The sequence below is a fragment of the Ascaphus truei genome, chromosome 1 (assembly GCF_040206685.1).
Source record: "Ascaphus truei isolate aAscTru1 chromosome 1, aAscTru1.hap1, whole genome shotgun sequence".
Classification (NCBI taxonomy): Eukaryota; Metazoa; Chordata; class Amphibia; order Anura; family Ascaphidae; genus Ascaphus; species Ascaphus truei.
In genome coordinates this window covers 43,391,419-43,406,679 of record NC_134483.1, presented here as the reverse complement: position 1 = coordinate 43,406,679, position 15,261 = coordinate 43,391,419, and the positions used below count along the sequence as shown (strand labels likewise).

At 40.3% G+C, this 15,261-nt stretch overlaps 1 protein-coding gene across 3 annotated transcripts in view; it reads left to right on the top strand.

The window, feature by feature from the left end:
- The window catches only part of ATP8B1 (ATPase phospholipid transporting 8B1), a 114,704-nt gene that overhangs the window by 93,358 nt on the left and 6,085 nt on the right, over positions 1-15,261 (top strand). For all 3 annotated transcript variants that reach the window (XM_075587020.1, XM_075587036.1, XM_075587027.1), the window contains 9 exons: positions 1,163-1,275; positions 2,477-2,641; positions 3,370-3,481; positions 5,585-5,660; positions 6,922-7,054; positions 7,792-8,080; positions 8,687-8,910; positions 9,340-9,423; positions 14,869-15,114. In XM_075587020.1, the coding sequence (XP_075443135.1) occupies positions 1,163-1,275; positions 2,477-2,641; positions 3,370-3,481; positions 5,585-5,660; positions 6,922-7,054; positions 7,792-8,080; positions 8,687-8,910; positions 9,340-9,423; positions 14,869-15,114 (1,442 nt within the window). The remainder of the gene's footprint in view (positions 1-1,162; positions 1,276-2,476; positions 2,642-3,369; positions 3,482-5,584; positions 5,661-6,921; positions 7,055-7,791; positions 8,081-8,686; positions 8,911-9,339; positions 9,424-14,868; positions 15,115-15,261) is intronic.

Sequence of the window (15,261 nt, the reverse complement as noted above, 5' to 3'; positions counted from 1 at the left end):
AACAGGGATAGGTGTTGGTTGTGTTTGTATATTTCTGTTTGCTGTGCTATTTAAAGGAACAGGCAATAAAGCCTTATTTTAATTTCACCTTAAAACGGTCTCCAGAAAGATAGTTCTGTTGTTCGAACGAAATCTATGTACATTGTTCTTCCTGTTTCAAAGTCTTAATGTGATACTAAAAAAAAACAATAAAAACGTTTGAAATAAAAAATAAATAAATAATAACTGGTTTCCTCAGATGTACGTATCTTAGAATGTCACATACATTCGGCAGTGCTTTGCCACACACAGTTCCCGTTACATATCATTTTAGAAATGTATTATCACTAGCCAAATAAGTCTACCTCAATCCTGGCTTTTGCATCAATTGCTTAAAAATATTTTGATGAAGAAATACAGCTTAACCCCGTTATAACGAGAGTCATTACAACGCGAATCCGCTTATAACGCGATGCTAGCGTGGCTCCCAATTTTAGTATTTATGAATACTTTACAACACGATTATTGGTATGTTAAATACTTTATTGTACAATGCATACAATTGTGCATTATTTATAAAGCTATTCGCTTATAACGCGATGTGATTCTTTGGACCCCAAGCACAGCGTTATTAGGGTATTGAGCTGTATATGGTAATTAGGTATATTATTTTAATGAACAGTGTAAATCTGAAAATACAGCACCAATGTCGGGGCACATTTAAGTTGCACAATGTAATCACGAACAACTGTAACCCTTCTTCACATTTTTATTAAGTAAATATTTTTAAGGTATATAAATATAATAATATAACAAAAAAAAAAACAGTCTCCATTACATACCTCTGCACACGTCTCTTACAGTTACCCACTCCATCTTTCAACTGTTTGAGCACCCAATTTCTCTCTCCAATTGTTGCGGGTAATCTGGAGCACCTGCAGTAATTCATGGAGGTCTTCCATGATTTTGGGGTAGATGATGTCGCTTTACATAGTTGGAGATGTGAGGTCATACTCGGTCTGCACTGGTATATGCTAATTTTAAAATAATTATTAAAGGGGTATCCAGAATATGAAATGGTTCCTTGCCAAGTTGAACTACTGGCTGGAGAATTCTTCTTCCATGCAGCAGCGATATAAACCTGTGTGATCCATGAATAAAATGTTTGCACGTTTCATTTCAGTGCGAGAGCCAGATGGCAACATCAAACTTTACTGCAAAGGAGCCGATACAGTTATATATGAACGTTTGCAACCACACAACCCTTTAAAACGCGAGACTCAGGAAGCATTGGATGTAAGTCTCTCTAAGAATGTATGGCACTGAACAAAATATCTATATAGGCGGTGGGGAGGGTTAATGTAGGTTATTTTGACAACGTTTTTTAGATGGGGTTTTTAATATAGCAATATACAGAGGCGCACCTACTGCCAAAGAATAAGTCAGAGTTGGAATGCTGGTGCAAGTTAGCCCATCCGAGCCCCAATGTTCCAAATAGAGGCATAAATATAGTGCGGAAAGGGGAAGATGGAGACGCACAGTTATATTGCAAAGATTGCTGAAGCTTTACGCCATATTTTGTAGCAGACAAAATTACGTTTCTGGGACGCAGCCCCTTCCTCCGATAATCCCACCCATGGATATTATATATAATATGGAGTAAAGCCTCAGCAATCTTTGCAATCAAACTGTGTGCCTCAATCTTCCCTTTTTCTGTTTGATTTATGTAGGTGTTGGAGGCCCTTTTTGTTTTGACACTTGAGGCCCCATCTTGTGCCTCCCATATTATATTTTTTGTTTGCCTTCCTCTGGATCAATATACTGTAAGTACAGATATAGGATAAAGTATCTGTCGTCTAAATGTAGCACAGGTTGAACTTGATGGGCGCATGTCTTTTTTCAACCTCATCTACTATGTAACTATATTGTGCCTAAGAATAAGTTGGCATTACAACTACATATGTTCACAGTCGATTACAAGTTGAACACTGCATTTATTATGTCATTTAAAGCTGCAGTTGTCTTTTTTTTAATTTATTTATTTTTTTACTTTAATAGTTTTATGTGTGCAATCTCTAATTACCTAAAGAACTGTATAGCTGCAGGTCAATTCGTTCTCCATGTATTGATAGGTCGAAATTTGGTGACATAATTAGTGAAGGGATCTGTTTATATTCTGCTTGTCTGTCAGTGGAAGCTCATGAATATTCATGAGCACTCCTGCACTGACATGTGCTAGAGGGAGGGCAGGGCTGACAAAGGGGTGTGCCAGGGCTTGTGACAGGACATGAAGGGGCAGTGCCTTAGCAAATGGCTGTTAAAATAGAATACAAGAAAATTGGTCTTTAAAAATTGTTTTTTTTAAAACAGAAAATGCTAAAAGTATTTTTTCTTACTACAGAACTGATTTATTAAAAAAAACACACATGCAGGATATTGACTGAACTGCAGCTTTAAAAGTTGTATCTGAATACATGTTGTTTGATTCTTGGTACAGATTTTTGCAAATGAGACTCTCAGGACACTATGCCTTAGCTACAAGGATATCAGCCAGGAAGAGTATGATGCATGGAATAAGAAATACATGGTAGCGAGTGTTTCTATGATTGATCGTGATGAAGCTCTGGATAAAATATATGAAGAAATTGAAACTAACCTTGTGGTAGGTGTTACTAATGACAATAATAAGTGATTGATCAATTCAGAACCAAAACTGCCCGCCAAGAGTACATTATAGTGAACAATGTCCCGTACAGGAATCTTGTAACATTTGACCTTGTGAAGAATGGTTTATCCATCTACGGTTTTTTCATGTGGCGAGAGTCCTATTTAGTAAAGAACCCATTTACTTCTATACCTCCAAACAGTCCCTTATTATTTACATGGAGAGATAGATACCTGTGAATACACCTGAGACCTGGAAAATATTATTACTTAAAAAGGCGAAATATACGTAAATGATTAAAATTGGCATATTTCCCAGTTATCCCTCTCAAGCAAAAGCCACATTTCAGGCTTATTAATGTTTGGTGAAACTTCCTACCCATCCCCCATGCCCCGCAGGAGGGCCCTCCTTCATGTTTGCCCTTGGCCCAACGATTTCTGTTGCATCCCTGGTTACCGTGTTAGTTTGAAAAGGCTTGCGAGGTGTAGAAAGTTAGTGTGTAATTAGATCTATGAATAACAGTCCGACCGTTCAGCGCATGAACAGCCAGTTTGCAGAGCAATATGTATTCTGACTGGGATTTAAGGAACTAGAATGAATTACCTGGGATTTTTTGGTGCAAATGAAAAAAAAATTTTTTTTTATTATTATTATGTTGCTATTCTTTATATAGTTTGGGGACAGTGTCTGAGCATTCACATGGGTGTTTTGGTTCATCTTAACAGCTCTTGGGAGCCACAGCTATTGAAGACAAGTTACAGGATGGCGTGCCACACACCATCTCCAAACTAGCCAAAGCAGACATCAAGATTTGGGTCCTTACTGGCGATAAGAAAGGTATGTGCAATGCAGATAGGAAAATGTTAGACATGTACGAATCAGAGCACTACAGTTTTTATACATGCTAAATTTATTGTGCCAAATAAAAGCACGTTTCGGCCTGTAGCTGGCTCAGGTGAGAGTGGCACTTTCCCTTGATAAAGGCCAGTTACAGGTCGAAACATTGTTTTTCTTATTTGGCACTATAAATGTTGCATGAAGAAAACCCATAGTGCTCTGATTCATCTTTACTTTGGATTCTCACTGGATTATTGGCAGACTGTCCATGGAACCTGAAGCGCTGGTATTTTTGGGGAGTTTGCAGCAATTTGATCAATTTTTCAATCGATCATGTGACAACATGCTGTAAGTTTGAGGTTGAATGAAACAAAAATCTAGTAGAATTGCAGTTAAGTGTCAAGTGCAATAAAAAAAAGGGGGGTGAGCTAATTAGAGTAGATATTTACGTATTACACATACCGTACTGTCAAAAATTATGTGAAAAGAGCGCTAAAGTGTCTATAAACTAATTAGTGATTAAACAATGATATACTCTTTAAATAAAGGTAGGCTGCCTGGTGCCTCTATCCAGTACAGACAGAATCAAAACATAAAACAAAATAAACCTGGCGCCAAATATTGTCCAATATGGCAAGTCCTGTGATCCTCAATGAATCTGCACAAGTGCTTTCAGGACATGAAACGAGAAAAAACACAAACAAAGAGACAAATCGTAGCGTATAACTGCTGGGTAATGTCGGCCTACACTAAAGACAATACATACAAACTCTTAGTAACAGACTAAAATTATTTATTCAAACATAATGAACTATGTCATTAAAAAGGAACCACAATACTGACAATGAAGGACAGCTGATCATCCGGAGATGGTAAAATCAAAACCCTACTTACAAGAAGCAGGGTGACAACAAGCGGTGATGGAATGAGGTTGGTGTCCAAATGGCATCAGGGTGGTGGTCCAACAGAGCAACCACTCTGTGACGCTGGTGCCGTCGCCAAAATCTCCCTGCGGTCACTCACGGGGAAGCGTCGGTGGGGGAAGCCGGCACACTGGGGCGCTCACGCCGACACCGCGTGTATGTAGCTAGTCCCCCTCTCTCACTGCTCCTCCTCTCTGACCGGCAGCTAACGCGCATGTGCCCGTGGGGCTAAAGGCACACAAACCTCTCCACTCGATCAAGGATGATAAACCAGCAAGTCCTACAAAGTACTGTATGCAGTCCAGAGGGTGACAAGTGACACCCGCCGTTGGCTGTCGGGCAGAAAGGAGGAGCAGTGAGAGAGGGGGACTAGCTACACGCGGTGTCGGCGTGAGCGCCCCAGTGAGCCTGCTTCCCCCACCGACGCTTCCCCGTGAGTGACCGCAGGGAGATTTTGGCGACGGCACCAGCGTCACAGAGTGGTTGCTCTGTTGGACCACCACCCTGATGCCATTTGGACACCAACCTCATTCCATCACCGCTTGTTGTCACCCTGCTTCTTGTAAGTAGGGTTTTGATTTTACCATCTCCGGATGATCAGCTGTCCTTCATTGTCAGTATTGTGGTTCCTTTTTAATGACATAGTTCATTATGTTTGAATAAATAATTTTAGTCTGTTACTAAGAGTTTGTATGTATTGTCTTTAGTGTAGGCTGACATTACCCAGCAGTTATACGCTATGATTTGTCTTTGTTTGTGTTTTTTCTTGTTTCTTGTCCTGAAAGCACTTGTGCAGATTCATTGAGGATCACAGGACTTGCCATATTGGACAATATTTGGCGCCAGGTTTATTTTGTTTTATGTTTACATATACTGTACTACTTATAAATGTTTTTGTCTATAATTTGTAGCATTCAGTGCCATTATATTGTATGTCTTTATTTTTATAGCGCCAAAAGTGTACTCAGTGCTTCGCAAAGAATAGTCACTAGAATACATTTGTTCTACCGCTTGTATCTTTAAGACCAGCAACTGGAATATTCAGAACAGTTCCCCATTCACACAGTTCAATAAACATGGAAACACGAGTTGGCCTTTGAGCGAAGAACTATTGTACTGCCAAGTATTTAAAAAAAAAAAAAAAAAAACAGTTTTTCAACAATCCTGTTCTATATTCTAGAAACTGCAGAAAACATTGGATTTTCTTGTGAACTTTTAACAGATGAAACCAGTATTTGCTATGGAGAAGATATCAAGTAAGTTATTCTATTCAAATATGCATAAGCTAACATTCATTGTAATAGTCTTCTCCAAATGTCAACCAACAGATGTATGGTAAGGTCTTATATTGACCTTCACTGGTTTGTGAAAAAGTAAATATGCACAGAATGGCAAAATGTCCTTAGTGTGTGCAACAATATGCTGAGCATGATAGGAAAACTGCAGATCCCCTTCCTGTCAACATTTTGGTACACTTTGTACATCTGACACACTCCTACTATATAAACAAAAACAGAAATGCCCAGCGCAACATACAAAGTGACACAATATATAGTACAATACTTCAGTGCTAATCTGCTCGTGAATAAGGGTCATTTAGTTAAACCCTTTGACCAAAGCGTTATAAGACTGCAGCCAATATCAAAGCATAACCTAAAGCAGGTCCTAACACTACCTGGTAAAAACTCTCCTACTATATCTTCCCATGACATAACAGTATAGTATATGATCACTCCTGTTTCTGTAACTCCTCTACTTGTAACCGACATTAGATCAAGTTGTAGAAGGAGGAAAATAATTGTGCACCCAGGACTGGTTGATCATTTTCTTATGAATGTGAAATTTGCTCATAAATAAGATGCCAGCCTGTGAGAGACTTGTTTGCTTATTCTCTGTGTTTAGAAAATTGATCCGTTCAGTAGCGATCACAGGGCTGTGACTGCCGACCAACGTCAGAAACGGACGAGTCTCTCCACTTCCATCTTAATTGTCCCTAGAACATCATCATTTTTATGATGTCGTACATGGTACATCCAAGGGGCACCGTATAACTTAACTATGACTTTCAGTGTTATTTTTTAGACTTAACCCAAAAGGTATTGTAAGCTCCCGCCAGTAAATACTGCTGAATATATGTTGCCCATAACCAACCTTTAATGCCTGCCAAACATTAAAACAATTATCACAAAAAGTGTGATGAATAGATTAATTTTATTTCTTTTTCATTCCTATTGTGGTACATTAATTACTCCGGTGAAAATGAATCCCAGCCTGCTCACAGTTCACACAGTGTTGCTGAAACAGGGGGTTACTATTTTGAGGGTTATTACGTGCTAAAGACAACCAAAGGAGGCACTATACTGACTTATAGTCCATATATGAAGTCTAATATCTGTTCAATATTCTCTCAAGGAATAAACTATGAATACTCGCACAGAATTGTAGCATGCTCATTGTTGTGGGGAGTGACATAAGTATGTTGAAGTGAACCTGTGCATATGGTCTCTGTTTCTACAGTGCTCTCCTTCAGACCAGAATGGAAAACCAAAAAAACAGAAGTGCAGGGAGTCCAGCAGCAGCTCAGAGTAACGATGAGCCATTTTTCCAGTCCGGTGGAAAGCATGCTCTGGTTATAACAGGCTCTTGGTTGGTATGTAAAATACTCTTGTTCAGATTTGTTAAAAAAAAAAATGTATGACTTACTATATCTAGCACTTGGTGCCTGAAACAGATAGTGTTCCTTTTATGAAATAAATATGCAGTACGTTTCTCATGGCATATATTAGTTTTAGACTATTTTGGAATCTTTCTAAGGCTAATTGAATTATGTAATTACTTTGTAACAATATTATAGTGCAGTGACAATGTAACTATTTGCCACTGAGTTTATTTTTTGGTTGAGCCCCTGGTGGATCTCTCTTCTATGGAACACTGGTTGAAAACCACTGAATAATTGTGCTCTTGGGTAAATCATTCCCCTTTATAGATATGTGCTTAGTTATGCATCTCATAAGTTGATACAAGTGTTACAAAATAAATTTGTCCGATGTCTGGCTTAGAGGAAATAAAATTGCTGCAATTTTAATTGTGGTTGCAACTATGCTGATGTACAGAAGCTGTAATATAGCCCCTTAACTCTTAGCAGCTTGTAGCTACAAAACTAGACTTAAAATGCTCTTCTGCCCCATTTAGCCGATGAGTGATAGTTTGTGTTGCGATCTGTAAATGACCATTATAATGCACGTCTAGTTTGCTCCTAATGGAAATACAATTGCATTGATGTTGTTTGATCTCGGTTGCTCTCATCTGTGCTGAAATTGTGCTTGGGGCAAAAGATATCAACATGACTGCAGATTCATTACTTATCCAATACCCTTTAATTAACAGAATGAAATTCTTCTTGAGAAGAAGAAACGGAAGAAGAAACGTCTGAAGCTGAAATTCCCCAGAACCGAAGAAGAGAAACAAAAGGACTTAGAAGAGAAGGTGAAAGCGGACACTGTGAAAGAACAGAGACAGAAGAACTTTGTGGACCTGGCATGCGAGTGCAGTTCTGTTATCTGCTGTAGAGTAACTCCCAAACAGAAGGCTATGGTGGTTGAGTTAGTTAAGAAATACAAGAAGGCTATAACTCTGGCTATAGGCGATGGTGCCAATGATGTCAACATGATTAAAAGTAAGTGATATGGTATAATTACCATCTATAATATTTTAATATGGGGTCGCTGTAGCATAGACTTTACTCAAAATGAATTATGTGGATTTGGGATAGCTGAGAGTAGCAATGTTGATTTAGATAAGTTTTGAGCGAGACTACCATTACTATCCCCCTTTTTCAGTTGCTCATAACCAGCTCAAATAATTTGGATTTCTGTACAGCTTGGTAAGGTGGATGTTTATGGAACGTTTGAGCACAATCTGTCAGGGAAGACAATATTTAGGTGTTAAACTGTAGCCTACCAACTTTTAACATGGGAAGTTTTCCCCCTCTAACTCAGAGGAAGGGAATGGATTTGTGTGGAGTTAGTAGTTTAGAGGTAGATGTGCCTTTGAGTGATTTGGTTTTGAAAAGGATGAGGTGTCTTGGAGAAATATATTGTATGAGCTATTTTGAAGAATGGTTGGCAGAAAGATGGGACTCTTAATGCCTACAGTGGAAAGGAACATTGCCAAAAAATGGTAATTTTTAAGACTAAGTCTTGGCTTGGTTGTCTTTTCTGTCAAAGGTGTATTTTCTTTATTTTACTGCGGTTGAATTGAAATGCTTACTGTTATTTTTCAGCGGCCCATATTGGTGTTGGTATAAGTGGACAGGAAGGCATGCAAGCAGTCATGTCCAGCGACTATTCCTTTGCTCAGTTCAGCTACCTTCAAAGGCTGATCTTGGTTCACGGTCGCTGGTCGTACATTCGGATGTGCAAATTCCTCAGGTTTTTCTTCTACAAAAACTTTGCTTTTACGCTGGTTCACTTCTGGTACGCTTTCTTCAACGGATTTTCTGCCCAGGTAAGTAATTCACCAATGTGAGTTATGTTAGAAGTGCATTTAACTCCTTATTGCCAACATTGTTCTGGTCTTTACAACGATTCTTACCTTTTTTATATTTTTCAATTTCTATGATTTTGAGAACATTTTAAATTCTTTGCAGCCTAATTACTATAGGCTCTGTGTGATGGTTTTTTGAACATTTTTTTTTAAAGAAAACAAAAAAAATTGTGAAACAAAGTATTGACAAATTCCGAAAAAATAGCCAGAGTTCTGCTTTTAATTCTCTCAACCGACTCTGGGGTTTGCCAACACACAGCAGAGGTTTAGAAAAATTGTTAACTTATTTACCACTTGGCATTTGGGTTTCTAAATAAACCTGGACGTTCCTGGTTGTAGCTACTTAAAGACCCCACCGCATTTAAAATGTATGTTGTATTGTATTTTCAGACGGTGTATGAAGATTGGTTCATTGCTCTGTACAATGTCCTGTATTCCAGTCTGCCCGTTCTCCTTGTTGGTTTGCTGGATCAGGTATGTCCCAGAAATGTGCTCACAAACTGGGAGAACAGAAGTTACCTTGTAATTGATTTTTCGTGCCGCATATATTTTATTGATTTGCAGTAGCGGAACATATACTGTGTAACTGAGAAATGAGAGAATACATATGCTAGCAGTGATAATAAAATAATAATGATGTGCTTCCTAATATTCCTGAAGCAGAGCAGTTGGGCACTTTTTAGTCTGCACATACTGTAATGCATCATGATGTGAATTCACATAAACCCTGTGCACCCTTGATTGATATTACAGTGGTAGTCTGAATAAGTAAATATATTGCTCTGGTGTTTTCCTGAAAATCCCTTCTTAATATATAGTTACTATGGAAAGGATGGGAGTCTCACACCCCCTAGTGGCGCTTCTCAGTGGAGGCTCAGTGTACTGATATAACAATAATGAAATCTGAAACTGCTTGTTGAACAGCCATCGGCATCACATGTAAATAATCCGCATATCCATAGAAAACAGTATTGTAGTCCCCCCAATAGCCTCTGGAGTGAGGAAAGTCTTGTATGGGGTACGGGACCTGAGTAATGAAGTACTCACTGTTAGGATGCTGAGACGATTTTATTTATTTATTTATTTATAAAATATTTTACCAGGAAGTAATACATTGAGAGTTACCTCTCGTTTTCAAGTATGTCCTGGGCACAGAGTAAAACAAATAATACATGGTTACAAATACAGTTACATAAATGAACAAGGTATACATTTATATACAAGACATTGCATGCACAGTTAAAGAAAATATATATTATGAGCGTATGAAACAGTTACAGACCAGATTAAAGTGTGAGACAGCCTTAGATTTGAAAGAACTTAAGCTGGTGGTGGATATGAGAGTCTCTGGTAGGTTGTTCCAGTTTTGGGGTGCACGGAAGGAGAAGGAGGAACGTCCGGATACTTTGTTGAGTCTTGGGACCATGAATAGTCTTTTGGAGTCTGATCTCAGGTGATAGGTACTGCATGTGGTAGGGGTGAGGAGCTTGTTCAGGTAGCTGGGTAGCTTGCCCAGAAAGTATTTGAGGGTGAGACAGGAAAGGTGAACTTTGCGCCTAGACTCTAGTGATGACCAATCTAGTTCTTTGAGCATTTCGCAGTGATGTGTGTTGTAGTTGCATTGGAGAACAAAACGACAAATTGAATTGTAGAGGGTGTCAAGTTTGCTAAGGTGGGTTTGAGGAGCCGAGCCATATACTATGTCTCCATAGTCAATAATTGGCATTAGCATCTGCTGTGCAATACGCTTTCTGACCAGGAGACTTAGGGAGGATTTGTTCCTGTAAAGTACCCCTAGTTTGGCATAGGTCTTGGTTGTCAGGGTATCAATGTGCATCCCGAATGTTAAGTGGGAGTCAAACCATAAGCCCAGGTATTTAAAACTAGTGACAGGTGTTAGGGTGGTTTTAGCGTTGGTTCTAATCAGGAGCTCAGTCACTGGAAGCTTTACAAATTTAGTCTTGGTCCCAAATACCATTGTTACAGTCTTGTCAGTGTTTAAAAACAGTTTGTTTTGGGAAATCCAGTTTTCGAGTCTCAAAAAGTCAGACTGAAGTATGTGTTGAAGGTCAGAGAGGCTATGGCTGTGTGCATACAGGATTGTGTCATCTGCATACATGTGTATTGAGGCTTCCTTACAAGCTGTGGGAAGATCATTAATGAACACTGAGAAGAGTAGGGGCCCCAGAACAGAGCCTTGCGGGACACCACAGGTGATATCCAGGGGGTTGGAGTTAGAGCCTGAGATGGACACATGTTGGGATCTTCCTGATAGGTAGGACTGAAACCAGTTTAAAGCATGTTTCCCTATTCCAGAGCTCTGGAGTTTGTTAAGCAGGATAGCATGATCAACTGTGTCAAAAGCCTTTGCAAAATCTAGGAATACTGCACCAGTGAGTTGTCCCCGTTCCATTCCACACTGGATTTCATTGCAAACTTTTAGCAGGGTAGTTACGGTGGAGTGTTTGGGACGAAACCCAGACTGGAATTGGCTAGGGAAATTTGTCTTGGTGTAGAACTCGCTTAATTGGGAGTGGACACATTTTTCCATAACTTTGGATAGAATTGGGAGAAGTGAGATTGGCCTGTAGTTTGAGACAGTGTTTTTGTCCCCACTTTTGAAGATTGGGACAACTCTGGCAGTTTTCCAGGTCTTAGGGATATGGCCTGCAGACAGGATAGAGTTGACTATGGACGCAATTGGTTTGGCAATGGCTGGGGCACCAAGTCGTAGGAACCTAGATTGTAGTAAGTCGGGTCCACATTGGCTGCTTAGTTTTAGTTTGAGGAGCGCTTGTGTAATCTCCTCTTCAGATACTGGGCTAAATTGAAAATTGTGGGCAGTGTTGGGAGGGGGTGGGACTATAGGGGTACTCCCAGGATGAGATTCAGGTTTGGGGTTTGTGCTGCGTTTCGCTAATAAGTTAGTGGCACACCCCACAAAGTAATCATTGAATGCATTTGCAATGTCAGTGGGGTTTGTCAGAGTAATATCCCCCTTAGTGATATTACTTGGTTGTTGATGGTTAGGAGGCTGGAATATATTGTTGATAACCTTCCAGAAATTAGCTGGGTTTGATGTATTCTGGAGGAGATTGTCAGAGTAATATTGTGCTTTTGCATGCCTTGTTTGCCTTGTGCACACGTTCCGCAGGCATCTGTAGTGATTGAGATCCTTGGTAGTGCCAGTTACTTTGTAGCTTTTCCACAAGGCATCCCTGAACTGGTAGAGTGCTATAAGGTCAGGTGTAACCCATGGAAGGTGGGCCCCCCGTACCCTTATTTTGCGTAGTGGAGCATGGGTATCGCAGAGTTTTAAGAACTCGGATTGGAAATAGTCGAGCGCAGAATCAGGGTCGGGAATTAAATCGATTCTGTGCCATGGGCAGTTGGTAAGGTCATCCAGAAACTGTTGTGGGTTAAAGTTTTTAAATGTTCTAGTGAGGAGAACTTTGGGGCTTGAATGGGGCGGTTTAATTTTCCTTACACAGTACACTATTGCATGGTCACTGAAAATGTCAGGAAGGATGCCAGAGGATTGGATTCTGCTGGGGTTTGAGGAGAGAATCCAGTCTAGCAAGGAATGGTTATGCGACTTCAGGTTTATTCGTGTGGGTTGGGAAATGAGTTGCGATAGGTTAAGTGACTTGAGTTGTATCTGGATTTTGTGGTTTTTAGGGTCAAGCCAATTGAAGTTGAAATCCCCAAGAACTAGCAGCTCACTCTTCTCATTCAGAGAGGAAATGGAGGCAAGAAATTGGGTGATATCAGTCAAGGATTGTAGAAGGGCTTTAGGGGGGCGGTAGATGCCAGCAAGCAAGATGGGCTTAGAAAAGGGGAGGCAGATTTTGCCAAAAGAGGGTGGACTTGGTGGGCAATGTAGCAGTGTAAATTGTAAGGTGTCTGCAATATAAAATAACACCCCTCCTCCTCTCTTTGACCTATCTCTCCTAAAAATGGAGTATCCCTGAATGGCGATATTTGCATCAGGGGTTTTAGAGGATAGCCATGTTTCTGTAAGAACGATGGCTTTGGGTTTATGCATAAGGCACCATGCCCTTAGTTCGTCTAGTTTGGGCAGCAAGCTCCGGATGTTTATATGGGCGACAGATAGCCCTTTTTGGAATTTAAAGGTGGAATTCTCAGGGGCATGGGGCAGAGCTGAAATGGGAGGACCTGGGTTAGTTTCAATATCACCTGCTAGAGAGAGTAATAGTATGAGAAGAAATTTGGGTAGTTGTTTACAAGTTGTAAATTTGTGGTGTTTTCCATTAGAGTGAGCAGTGGTTGGTGTGCTGGTTTTTAGAGTTCTCCACCAACATTCCATAGATAATGAAAGGCTTTTGAGTAGTCCAGGGTGTATGGTGATGTTGGGTGCAGGCCAGGATGGAGGAGTTTGTAGTGGATAGAGGGAGTAACATCTCCATGAGGCCAGGAGAAAGAAAAAAGTTAGAAGACATAGCAGGTTCATGATGCCAGAGGTAGGCAGTGTTGCATGGAGCTGTTATGAGCAGAGTGAGTGTGTGCAGACTAAACAGCAGGGGTGAACCTGTACCTTGTCATGTGTTTTGCTGCATTGCAATGCTAGGGTCAAGTCAGGGTTTCAGTGTTTTGTGCAGTCAGTTTTGGGAGAGGCTGCAGTGAAAGAAGTTGTAAAGGGGTGGGGGGTTAAACTATGCAGGCTAACAAGCATGGGATCATAGTGTGATCTGAATAGCTTACCATTTGTTGTCTTGAGTTAAAGAGTTTGCAGAAAGAAGCAGTCCCCAGTCACCTCTAGTCAAACTGTAGTCTAACTGTATCACTTAAAAACCTCACTTTAAATGCCTCACTGCCTAATGCAGTTCCTGCCCAATGCAGCTGAGCTGTTAGTATTATACACAAAAAAAAGGTCACATGACCCTCCCCCTCCCCAATCAGTCACCTTGTTCCATTTGTTCAATTAACAGCACAGAGTTAAGAGGAAAGGAAAAAAAAAAATTCTTTTTACATTCAAACATACTAACTTATATATCAATTCAACAAGGCCAGATTCAGTCTTATACACAGGGCTATTTGATTGGCTGCTCCGGTGTGCTCCTGCTAGATGAGTGGCAAAAGATCCAGGAAAAACGAAGCGGTGCAACTCCCATGCAGGTAAGAACACAGACCAGGACAATGACACTCAAGTGTAGGCTTTATTGACACCCGACAGTCCCTAAAACCGCTCTGACGCGTTTTGCACGGTACACCGTGCTTTGTCAAAGAGAATATCTTCATATTCTGGAACAATATCTTCATATTCTCTTTGACAAAGCACGGTGTACCGTGCGAAACGCGTCAGAGTGGTTTTAGGGGCTGTCGGGTGTCAATAACGCCTACACTTGAGTGTCATTGAGTCACTGTGTTCTTACCTGAATGGGAGTTGCACCGCTTCGTTTTTCCTGGATCTTAATATATAGTTAAGCACAGTGTTGTCGTTCAGAAATGGAAAATTCACCTAGAGCCTTCCCATGGTGTAATATTTGTATGTCACATGCTGTTTGCAGAGATTGTCTGCAGAACAGTAACTGGGAGAACAGAAAAGAGGAGGCAAATAAAAGGCAAAAAATAAATATAGGTCTCGGAATAGATAGGATATAATCTCAAGTTAACTACTTTGTAGAAATTTACTATTTTAATGTGGATATATTCAAGAGCAGTGACAATTTATATCCTATGATATGGAAAACATTCCAAAAATTGTACAAAAGAAAACAATGTTTGATTAGGAGAACCAGAGTTTTAAGAGCTGTGCTGAAGCAGGGATATCCCTAATACCTGGCCTGTTGATGGCCCTTGAGGACTGGCGTTGGCCACTCCTGATCCATATTGTATCCAAATTCAGACCTAATTCTGCAGTAATGTTGACAAATCCCTTGTATTCTCTTGCCACACTAGGATGTCAGTGACAAGCTGAGTCTTCGCTTTCCTCGTTTGTACATCCCCGGGCAAAAAGATTTACTCTTCAACTACAAGAAATTCTTCCTGAGCCTGTTCCACGGCATCGTCACGTCTCTCATTATTTTCTTCATCCCTTACGGAGCTTTCCTCCTAACGATGGGGCAGGATGGGGAAGCTCCCTCGGATTACCAGTCATTCGCAGTCACCACCTCTACTGCACTTATAATCACCGTCAACTTCCAGGCAAGTCGGTCTGTCGCATGCTGCTCCTCCTAGGCAGTGATTCGTTTGTGCTACTCTGTTGCAATTGTATTGGAAACGGTTACTCTGTTTTTATTTGCGGGGTGCTTTGCCTGGTGTGTGTACAGCCACAGAACACACTGCATTTTA